This window comes from Dendrobates tinctorius, unplaced genomic scaffold (assembly GCF_039654945.1).
Source record: "Dendrobates tinctorius isolate UK_male_01 unplaced genomic scaffold, ASM3965494v1 ptg000014l, whole genome shotgun sequence".
NCBI lineage: Eukaryota > Metazoa > Chordata > Amphibia > Anura > Dendrobatidae > Dendrobates > Dendrobates tinctorius.
Genome location: NW_027361682.1, coordinates 15,568,499 through 15,580,712, shown reverse-complemented (window position 1 = coordinate 15,580,712; position 12,214 = coordinate 15,568,499). Strand labels below are relative to the sequence as shown.

At 45.4% G+C, this 12,214-nt stretch overlaps 1 protein-coding gene across 1 annotated transcript in view; it reads right to left on the bottom strand.

Moving 5' to 3' along the window:
- The window catches only part of PIK3R5 (phosphoinositide-3-kinase regulatory subunit 5), a 142,556-nt gene that overhangs the window by 19,264 nt on the left and 111,078 nt on the right, over positions 1 to 12,214 (bottom strand). Inside the window, exons 5-10 of the mRNA XM_073559671.1 lie at positions 5,110 to 5,178; positions 4,657 to 4,795; positions 4,511 to 4,580; positions 2,262 to 2,436; positions 1,694 to 1,850; positions 741 to 821 (exon numbers count right to left, since the gene is read on the bottom strand). Of these exons, the coding sequence (XP_073415772.1) occupies positions 741 to 821; positions 1,694 to 1,850; positions 2,262 to 2,436; positions 4,511 to 4,580; positions 4,657 to 4,795; positions 5,110 to 5,178 (691 nt within the window). The remainder of the gene's footprint in view (positions 1 to 740; positions 822 to 1,693; positions 1,851 to 2,261; positions 2,437 to 4,510; positions 4,581 to 4,656; positions 4,796 to 5,109; positions 5,179 to 12,214) is intronic.

The following is a 12,214-nucleotide window of genomic DNA, read 5'->3' as shown; positions in this document are numbered from 1 at the left end:
CATGTGGTTCACTAAATTTTGTTCAAAGAAAAAAATGGACATCATTTTTTGTCTATAACCTTTTAACCACATTTTAGCACACTTGCAGAAACTGTGCCAAAATATCTGGCAAACATAAAATCTTTCTTGGGAAGAGGGAGAGAACTGGAGCACTTTTGCGAAAAACTTAACAACTCCTTTTTCTCACACTGTTGCACATTAGGCCATGCCTCATTTCAACTAAAAATGTCAGAAACATAAAGTGTCTAAAATACATAATAAATATGGTTACAAGTCATGAAATACAGGTGTTTTGGCTGAAATCTGATGCATTTAGCTGGATGAATTTCCTCCAATATCTGTGGTTAGAATTTGTCATAATTTCATTCATTGATTGCCTTACTTAAAGCAGATCCGTTACTAGATTTCACAATACAAATTACATACATGGTTAACTAGATATCTTAGACCGCATGAGGTTGGTGTACTTGCTTAAAAAATCCACAGCAGAATAGCTGTAATTACTTCAGGTTAAAACCAGCATTTTATAATTCTAGTCAAAGTTGGTAATTTTAATGTAAGGGAGATAAACGTTTAGAAAAACGGTCGTACAGCCAATCCGGGGTGGAATTTCAAAGTAAGTATACCAGTCTTATCAGGTATAGTTATGTATACAATTTAGTTGGTGAAACCTGAGTATAGTTGTGAGCAACTTCACTGCAATTGCAGATACTATATATACTGTGCATATACCTACTCACCAAAGTTATCTTGATCCCAGGTGTATGTGTAACACTTGGGAATTGGAAGACATATGGGCTGGAACTGGTCTAATGAGACGTCTAGTTGGATAGAGGGAAGAAAATACTTGTCATTTTTTTGAGGTAAAACAAGCACAACATTGGGTACATGACACTGATGCTATGGCGTCCTTTGCCGTCTACCTCAAAATGACTGATGCTACCAGTGATTGACTGCAGTGGTCAGATACTGAAGACAAGCTGTAGCTTGCCAGCTGTAGCCTTGTGAACAAATACTGGCATGGAGCAACAGAGAGAAGTTATTGCATCGGCACAGGCAAAAGTCGGTAAGTACTGCTTAGCTTGTTGTTTTCAAGGCCCTGTGTTTAATATAAACAGACAACCATTTTGGCGACATCTGTGGTGCATTGGAAGATTGTCAAACCAGGCTTTTAAAAAAAAAAAAAACCTCTGGGCTCTAAAAGGGGTAACGTTTCTCCTTGTGGAGAGTGACAAGTCAAGCCTGGCATGTCAGAGTGAGGAAATTTATAAGACTTGCATGCAACTCTGGGAAATTAAATATGCAAATTGTCTCTTCAGAGAGAAAGAGGACTGGAATTCTAGTGGCACCGATTGGAAGCAGCGATCCTATTGATCTCGGTCACTCTGACATGCCAGGTTTGACATGTCACGCTCCACAAGGAAAAACGTTACCCCTTAGATCCCAGTCCAGTGCCTCTCACATAGCCAAATCAGACCTCGTATTTTGCACTGATGAGGGGCTACATCCCTAAATACCGTGACTGCATATTGAGATTCTGGTTTGGCTATTATAATAAGTCATATTGTAAGGCTCGTTATAAAGGGTCAATACTAACTTTTAGGATTGCTACTTCCAATAGGTGGCTCTATAGATTTCTATTCCTCTTCCTCTCTGAAGATACAATTTGCATAAAAAACTCTAAAATCCTCACCTGTTTGGTCCTCTAGAAAACCACCTTGTTTCCCAATCTCCTGTAGCTTGTTTTTTATCCACTCCCTATTCTTCTTCAGGTCGCCGTCATTGAACGCTTCTTCTACAGTGTCCGTCAAATCGGAAAAGATGGTTTTAAGTTCCTCTTCAGTCTTAGACTAAAAAAAGAACATAAAATAAAGACATACATTATAGTATAATCAGATGCATACAGTAGTTAGTGGAACAAATCAGAGTTGCCCCCTGGGCCATTTCAGATCCAGTGAGGCTGGACCAGGTCCACCAGATCATGCAGTAATCCTGGGTCACACAGAACCTGTATCATTTTATAAGGAAGCGAGGTACAACAATGTTCCCACAGTCCTTCGGCAGGAGGGTCAGGGTTATCAAATTGGAGCTTGGCATAGTATCCCCACAAAGATGGCGCAGTAACACTGGGGGACTCTCTTCTTGTGTGGACTAACTTAACTTTTCTCTGGATGGGGGTGAAAGTGGTAAAAGTTCCACACAATGGCACTTGCTTAATATTCGGTGCTTCGGTAAAATCCACCCATTTAATGGACACCTACCTTAAGCGTCTCCTTTATGACAGTGATTTGGGAGGATGGCCCCAGGTTGGCTTGGTACAGATGCTGAATAAGGGAAATGTAAGTGTTTTCAGCAGTTTGCTCTGTGGTTCTTAGACGGTCAGTGACCGACAAAAACTCTTTAGGAAGCTCTGCAGGATTCACCAACAGCACCGTCCTAGAAGAAAGTGAAATCTTAAGGTGTTAATTGTGTCCCAATCAGCAACCAAACTGTACATTAAATTTTCCTTTCTGCTCTGTGCATTTATGACATGAGCAATAGTGATGAGCGAGTATACTCGTTGCTCGGGTCTACCTGAGCATACTCGGGTGACCTCTGAGTATTTTGGCGTGCTTGGAGATTTAGTTTTTGTCGAAGTAGCTGCATGATTTACAGCTGCTAGACAGCCTGAATACATGTGGGGTTTCCCTAACAAACAGGCATTCCACACATGTATTCAGCCTGTCCAGCAGCCACAAATCATGCAGCTGCGGTGACAGAAACTAAATCTCTGAGCATGCCAAAATACTCGGTGACCACCCGAGCATGCTCGGGAAAACCCGAGTAACGAGCATACTCGCTCATCACTAATGAGCAACCAAGCGATCGGATGGAATTCTCTCATGGAATTAATAAAAAATGTAAAGGAAAAAAACAAAGCAATAAAATGGATAAAATAATTAAGAAACATGACAAAAACCCTCATTATTTCCCTATTAAAGATGCTTCATTATCTAAAAGAAAAAAGTAAAGAAAGTACACAAAAAGTACCCACTGGAATCTGTGACTGCAGTGATGTAAGCAATAATCTTATCACATTATTTGGATGCTATAAAACAAAGCCACATAGCTCCCAAAAATGGAGTAAGAAGTTATCAAAGTCTCATCTATTCCAATATATATGATAAAACAGTATATGACTTCAAAGAGAAAGTATGCAATGGTGAAAAACGTCACTTCCTTGTCCTGCCCTAATGGAAGTGTCACTTTCCATGAGGGCATGAAAAGACAGATAGTATTTATCACAGGATTGTGGTAACAGGGCTCCAACTTTGTTAATAGTGATCAATTCCTGGTGCTACTTCAAAGGGGATTGGTTGTGGTTAGTGTTTACAGTGGCTCAGGTAACTCCTTAGAGTGAGTGCACAGAGTGCGGATTCAGCTGCGGATTTTTCCGCGCAGATTTGCAGGTAAAACCGCAGGTAAAGTTTCGCCAGCGGTTTTTCCCTGCCGTTTGACACCTGGACAATGGAACAGGTGTCAAACCGCTGCGGAATCCGCAGAAAGAATTAACATGCTGCGGATTTAAAACCGCAGCAAATCCGCACGGAAAAATCCGCAGCATGTGCACAGCGGATTTGAAATCCCATTGCTTTGCATTGTACTGTTCAATGCCTGTGGAACTGTTGCGGATCCGCAGGGCCAAATCCGCTGCGGATCCGCAGCAAAATCCGCAACATTTGCACATACCCTTACATGCTGCAGTCTATTATGTCAGCTGCATGTAAAGTGTAAGAGGGAGATCGCTCCCTCTGTCACTCCATTGGCATCCCACAGTGTGATCGCGGGGAGCTGATGGTTGTTATTTCATCTAGAGGTGAAACAATGACCTCAGGTCTGAAATAAATAAAAAGTATAACAGGTTGTCTTGTGCAATCTGAGAATGTGCGCACAGTGTTTTTGGGATGTTTTTGAGTGGGTTTGCTCCGAAAATGCCTGAAAAAATCTCTAAAAACAATGCATAAAATAATCTTCCTATTCATTTGCATTGTGAGAACATTTAGTTTTTTCACATATGAAGTGTTTAGAGTGTTTTTTTCCCTTTCATGTTTTGAAAAACATCAGGTGAGAAAAACACAAGGTGCAAGGGCTCTGAGTGGTAACGGTGTGACACGTCCTGATGAAGGTGTCCCACTGACCTCACACAAACGCTGTCATGGTGCAGAGCAAGATGGCAGTGGCGGTCTATCCTTTTCAGTGTTGAGTCCCACTTTTCTTTTGGACACAATTATGGCAAAAGATTGGTCTGAAGACTTTGTGAGCATCACCATGAAGATGCCTTCACAGTGGGAACATCACTTCAGTCCTACTCCTATAGGTAGCCGGATCCTTCTAGTCTTCATTCCAACTGCCCTAACAGCGCGACATTACTTTGATTTGGCTGAATTTCCCGATGTAAAAAATACTCCTAAATTAAGACTGACATCGATATCTACATTTTGTCATTAAAGCTTTACCTAACTCTACTTACACAATGCTGGGCATGGAGGATTTCGTTAAGAGACCTTGTTCTGCTCTGACCAGACGCTGATAGGTGATTCCTGCCAAAAGATATTACGTCATTGACTAGTAACTAGTAAAAAAGAAACAGTGGTTATGAAAGTATAATAATAATACCTGGAGCTTTTTGCTCCTCACTGATAAAGCTTAGGATCTCCTGGTAAATGTCGCAGTATGGAGCTGGCCAAGTAAGGAACACATGAAATGTCTCAAAGGCTTTAGATAGAAGGGTGCACTCTTCAGGAATCCAAGGGGCCTGCAATGTAGATAGATGGACGCAACACCGTTACCTCTATGGCTATATTGGTCAATATTAGCGAATGCATAAAGTCTGTTCTGCTTCATTCAGTAGTGACACCTCTCACACCCTTTACAGAAATCATTATTGCCTGCTTTTGTATACTTTTTTCTTTTTCTGTTCACGTTTTTCTTTTTTATTAGTATTAGGCTTTTTTTTTTTATAAACGCAACAATGGATTTACTTTCATCTCGTGACCAGTAGGTGGCACCATATAGACATCTGTTCTAAGAGTTCGGACTGTCGTCCGTCATATACTAATAATTGCTTACCAAGGTTACTGCAAAATGAAACATCAACGCCAGAGGCGTGAGAAGCTCATACTCGCATTTTTCCTGGGCCTGAAAAACAATAAAATAAATCATATTGTTCAGAAAGGTGTAGGAATATTTGGGATATGAATGCCTCGAAATTTATTAAATGCATATATTTGAGATATTCACGTCCATTAAAAAAAGAAACAAAAAAAAAAATCATACCATCAGCTTCTTACACTTCTGTTTCTCCAAAGATCTGTCGCATAGACTGTACGTCCTATAAAACTGAGATCCCAATCGATTTCTAGAACTTTGGAGCTCTTTAGTATATGGGGTGGTTCACCTTTGGCAACAATTTTTTTTTCTAACTTAAATGCGGGTATTTTTGCTAAAAATAATTTTTGGAATAGAGTGTCATTAAAAATGTTGCACTCTTTATCTCCTATAGCCTCCTTGTTGCACTGTCTATTGCTGGCTGCAGAAAAGGGTTAAAGGCGTATTTCCATCTCCAAGATCCTATCCCAATATGTAGTAGTTGTAATAGTTATAATATTAGCAAACACCTCCAATTAGAAATGTAGTATAGTTCTTCTGATTAGCTATGTCGCTTACTCCATGTGTAGGGGTGACATCGCGAATCAGAAGAACTATACTACATTTCAAATTGGAGGTATTTGCTAATATTATAAGTATAACAACTACTACATATTGGGATAGGATCTCAGAGATGGAAATACCCCTTTAACTGAGAATCAGTCAGTAAGCTCATTTTGACAGTCCAAGGGTAAAGTTTCTAATTTTTTTATCTTTCTTTTCATCTCCTCTGAGTTGATCTATGACCACAGACCACAGCAATTTTTAATATGCAGAGAAACATAGAGCCTGTAAAAGCCAAACAGTGCCAAAAGTTTTCATGAAATCAAACTGCAAAAATTATTTCTAGCCCCAAGTTCATCCCTTTAAGTAATTGAAAAAATTGAAAATTCACAATGATGGAAATAATTAGGAGTTCTAGTGGTCCTTGGTGTTAAGGGGGTTGTCTGCTACTTGGACAACCCCTTCTTAATTACTCCATTTCCCCATGTAAAATAGCATATTCACACTTATTGGGGTTGCTCTGTTCTCCCAGGGCTTGCGTGACATAATTATGTGATGTGTCCCCTGCAGCAAATCAGCGGCCGCTAATGGTCTGCATCACTCTCACTTCATTCAGATGTAACTGAAATGCAGAGGAGTCAGAGCGGCAGCCATGACTTCAGTTTCATCTGAAGGAAGTGAGAGTGAAACCATGGACCATAGCTGCTGCAGGGCTCACATGACAATATAATGTCACAGGAGACTCACTGGTGATGTCTCTGGAACAGCACTGGCACAGAGATGAGTACAGGCTTTTTTTTCATTTTATATGGGGAAAATAGTAATTGTGAAGGGATTTTCTGATTCCAATAGCGGACAAACCCTTGAATATGTTGAGTTTACAGCTCAGTGATCCTGTAAGGAAACACACGTGAGAGGAGAGCCCCCACTGTCACCAATCTGTGACGGAGCCTACACAGTCACAGCTCGCCGGCGCCCCCCTCAGGTCAGTCAGGGAACTGCACCTAGGATAAGTAGTCACCGGAGAGGCTGCCCTGTCACATACTGGTTATCGGGGCAGCCTGCAGTAAGGGCGGTATATATATCACCAGTCCCAGCCCTGGAATATACAGCTCTGGCAAAAATTAAGAGATCACTGCAAAATTTTCACTTTCTCTGATTTTTCTCTTTATAGGTATATTTTTGAGTAAAATGTAAATTGCTCTTTTATTCTATAAACTACTGACAACATGTCTTCAAATTTCCAAGCACTAAATTTTGTATTTATTTTCAGAAAATGGGAAATGGTCAAAATAACAAAAAAAATTCAGTGCATGCAGGCCTCAAATAATGCTAAGAATACAAGTTAATAATCATGTAGAAACAACAATACTAATGTTTTAACTCAGGAAGAGTTCAGAAATCAATATTTTCCTGGTACAAATATTTAAGCAGTTCTTTTTTGTTTGATGGCTTGTGACTATCCATCTTCCTCTTGATTACATTCTAGAGGTTTTCAATGGGCTTCAGGTCTGGAGATTGGGCTGGCCATGACAGGGATTTGATGTGGTGGTCCTTCATCCACACATTGATTGACTGAGCTGTGTGGCATGGCGCATTGTCCTGCTGGAAAAGACAGTCCTCAGAGTTGGGGAACATTGCCTGAGCAGAGGGAATTAACTGTTTTTCCAGGATAACCTTGTAGGCGCCTTGATTCATATGTGGCGCCCCCAGGAGTATTGTCGCCACAGTGGCATTACCTTCCTCCTAGGGAGTGTGATGTTATGCTTGGAAGCAATAAAGGATCTCTCTGGCAGTTAACCACAACACACAACACAGTTCCATTCCAGGTCAGCAGAGGGAGCTCTGAACCAAAACTGGGGGAGGAGCTACTCTCTGGGGGCCAGGAAGGGAGAATTAGGAGTTCGTGTGAGGAGGGCAACGTGTGTGGATGGGTCGCCCTCACATCCAGGGCTGTGGGGTACTCAGTACCGGGTCGGTGTCAGGGGAATGTGTCACAGCAGCAGTGACCCGGTCCGTGGCCCTGGGCGCCCAATGTCAATGGTGGTTTGTAGTTAATGAAATAGAATAGTTTGTGACGTCACCTGTGGTGTTTGGCAAGTAAGATGTGAAGCCAACGCTGCGTGCAGATCCTCTGGGGCTGATGGTGTGTTGCAGCATAGATGGTATAGCTCCCCACAGGTGAAGCTGTAGCCCCAGGCAGTGTGTAGGCGCAGGTAGTGTAAAGGATGATACCCTGATGTAGCGGTGCTGACGGTGTTGGCGCACAATGACTGGAAGACACCAGGGCTTGTACTCTTTACGCTTTACTCACAGTTCTTGGTAACCACTGGTTCCCGCTTCCATGCCGTGTCCTCCGGGGCAGAGACTCAATCAACCTCCCGGGCAAGTTAGGCTACTCCTCTCCAACACTCCGCCAACATGTACCTTTCCTGAACAACTCCTCTATTGCGCCTTTTAGTGTGAAGAGCTCCAGTACCGTGGTTACTCTGAAGTTCCTCCTGTCAGATGTTCCTAACAACTCTACTTGTATGACAGACAGCTGTAGCCTGATCAGGGACCTCCTGGATCCCGGCTCTCTATCTGTGTTGCTGTTGTGTCCCAAGTCTTGGATGGAAGTAGTGCATTTACAGCCAACTACTCCACCGGTGTCTGCTGCAGAACCATAAGTGTCCATACAACCTCGGGACCGGGCCCCGGCCTTGCGCTGAGAACCTATAGGCAGGGTTCCTCTTCCAACCCACAACTCCTCTCTGTTCTCCTACTCCTTCGTTCCGCGCTGTTCCTTCTCTCTCTTATGGAAGCTTAGGTTGCAGTTCTACGTCTTTCTCCTTCTGTTCCTTTCCCGTGCCAGCTGGCTCAGGTCACTGAGGCAGCTGCAGCACTCCTTCCTCCATCCCTCTTCCAGGGATCCTCACTCCTGTCTGAGTGACTTCCTACTCCTCTGACTTTCTGTCAGACTGACCTGAACTGACTGAACTCCAAATCTAAACCTTCCCACTCTTTTATACCTAACTCCACCCACCTCCCAGCACATCTCGTTTTACGAAGCAAGGACCCACGAAAGGTGCTCTGCTATCCTCTAAGCATGGAGCCGCAATCTGGTCCATTGCTGAACTATCCTGTGTGTGGGTGCAGGTGTTGGAGTGTGGAAAGGAGTTCCCAACTTACCCAGTTGGTGGGGCACTACACCTTAGGAGAAGGTGCAGTACCTCTGTGGCGACTGAGCCTCAGGGGCGCCACATGGACATGAGGAGAGGAGCTGGGAGATTGAGCAGAGAGTTCAGGCTCATTCCCAGCTATAGCGCATGATCTGGAGCCCGGTCTCTAAGGCTGTACGAACACTGATGGTCCTGCAACAGAAACCGGAGGAATAGGAAGCTGTAAATGCTCTATTCCCACATAAGACTCAGAGGCACAACAGCGACGTGTGAGCCAGAAGAGGAAGGCTACAGCTGTCTGCCATACGAGGGAGTTCTAAAGAGAATAAGCAAGTGGAACTTCAGTGTAACACAGTACTGCAAGTACCTAAAACTAAGCGCTAGGAAGGAGACCACATAACCCATCTGCCTAGAGAGATTTCTAAGTTACTTCCAGGCTAGCCAGCTCCTGTGCCATCTGTAATCTGGACCCTGGACTGCATTTGCCAAGCAAAGTAAAGGTAAAGAAACTGCACCCTGTTGTGTCCTTGCCTTCTTCCTGCAACCCCCGTCAGCACTGCTACATCTCTGTGCCAGACACTACACCCTCTTCCTCAACACCTATCCTCACTGCCCTGGGACTACAGCCCTACCTGTGGAGGGCCACAACATCATTGCTGCACCACACCATCTGTCCCAGAGGATCTGTCTGCAGCGTCGGCTTAACATCTTCGTTGCCGAACACCACAGGCGGCGTCACGAATCATTCACTCATAAACTTTATTCCATCACTTAATCCCTTTTACATGGGCGCCTAGGGCCATGGACCGGGTTACCGCTGCTGTGACATTCCCCTTTGAGAGACCGGCCCGGTACCGAGTACCCCACAGCCCTGGGAGGGCGACCCACATACATCCTTCGCAAAGACTAACCTGCCCATTTTCAGCCTTGCTGAAGCATCCCCAGATCGTCTCCGATCCTCCACCAGATTTCACAGTGGGTGCAAGACACTGTGGCTTGCATGCCTTTCCAGGTCTCCATCTAACCATTAGATGACCAGGCAAAGCTGAAAACTAGACTCATCAGAGAAGATTACCTTACTCATGTCCTCTATGGTCCAATCCTTATGGTCTTTGGCAAACTTCAGCCTGGCTCTCCTTTGCTTCTCATTTATGTAAGGCTTTTTTCTACCTTTACATGACTTGAGCCCTGCGGATATTACCAGGGTCGGTCTGGCCTGGTGGGGTGCCGGGGAAAAACCCGGTGGGCCCTTGCAGAAGAGCAGGCGAGGGGAGAAAATTTATTTAAAAAAAAAAAAAGTCGCAGGCCCTTTAAAAGCTCGAGGGCGCGCGCACGCAGCTTGACAGCCGGGATGCCAACACAGTGGAGAGCAGGGACAGGGAGCAGGAGAACAGCTGGAGTCCCATGCACAGAAGCGTCACAGGCGGGGCAGGCAGCCCCGGCAGCTGCCTAGGGCCCCCGCTCCCCCAGGGGCCCCCAGCTAGCGGCATAACACACACCCGCTATGGGGCCCTTGTGAGGTAGTGGGGCCCGCCAGCCGCCAGCACCGACTCCCCCCGCCACTGCATTGAACTACAGCAGTTCACAGCAATGATGGAGGAGAGTGTCAGCTGACGCTCCCTCTCCCATCATTCCCATCTCTGCCTCTGATACAGCAGGTGCGCGATGACGTCATCACGCACTCACTGTGTGCCAGGCAGAGCAGGAGACAGGAGACAGCCGGGAGCAGCGCGGGCACGAGGAGTAGGTGATGAATTTGTTTTTGTTTTGCTTTTTTAACTGTAACAGTGACTGCGGGGCCATTCTCGGGGAGGGGAGAGAGTTTTGGGCAATGCTGTATACCATGTTGGGCTGTGTACCATGGGGCAGTGCTATATACCATGTGGGGCTGTATACCATGGGGCAGTGCTGTATACCATGTGGGGCTGTAAACCACGGGGCAGTGCTGTATACCATGTGGGGCAGTATACCATGTGGGGGTGTATACGATGGGGCAGTGCTGTATACCATGTGGGGCTGTATACCATGGGGCAGTGCTGTATACCATGTGGGGCTGTATACCATGGGGCAGTGCTGTATACTATGTGGGGCAGTATACCATGTGGGGCTGTATACGATGGGGCAGTGCTGTATACCATGTGGGGCTGTATATCATGGGGCAGTGCTGTATACCATGAGGGGCTGTATACCATGCGGCAGTGCTGTATACCATGTGGGGCTGTATTCAATGGGGCAGTGCTGTATACCATGTGGGGCTGTATACCATGGGGCAGTGCTGTATACCATGTGGGATTGTATACTATGGGGCAGTGCTGTATACAATCTGGGGCTGTATACCATGGGGCAGTGCTGTATACCATGTAGGGCTGTATACCATGGGGCAGTGCTGTACACCATGTGGGACTGTATACCATGGGACAGTGCTGTATACTATGTGGGGCTATATATGATGGGGCAGTGCTGTATACCATGTGGGGCTGCATACCATGGGGCTGTGCTGTATACTATGTGGGGTTGTATACCATGTGGGGCTTTATACCATGGGGCAGTGCTGTATACCATGTGGGGCTGTATACCATGTGGGGCTGTATACCATGGGACAGTGCTGTATACCATGTGGGGCTGTATACCATGGGGCAGTGCTGTATACCATGTGGGGCAGTATATCATATGGGGCTGTATACCATGGGGCAGTGCTGTATACCATTAGGGGCTGTATACCATGGGGCAGTGCTGTATACCATGTGGGGCTGTATACAATGGGGCAGTGCTGTATACCATGTGGGGCTGTATACAATGGGGCAGTGCTTTATACCATGTGGGGCTGTATACCATGGGGCAGTGCTGTATACCATGTGGGACTGTATACTATGGGGCAGTGCTGTATACCATGTGGGGCTGTATACCATGGGGCAGTGCTGTATACCATGTGGGGCTGTATACCATGGGGCAGTGCTGTATACCATGTGGGGCTGTATACCATGGGACAGTGCTGTATACCATTTGGGGCTGTGTACGATGGGGCAGTGCTGTATACCATGTGGGGATGTATACCATGGGGCAGTGCTGTATACCATGTGGGGGTGTATACCATGTGGGGCTGTATACCATTGGGCAGTGCTGTATACCATGTGGGGCTTTATGCCATGGGGCAGTGCTGTATACCATGTGGGGCTGTATACCATGCGGCAGTGCTGTATACCATTTGGTGCTGTATACCATTGGGCAGTGCTGTATACCATGGGGCAGTGCTGTATACCATGTGGGGCTGCATACCATGGGGCAGTGTTGTATACCATGTGGGGCTGTATACCATGGGGCAGTGCTGTATACCATGTGGGGCTGTATATCATATGGGCCTG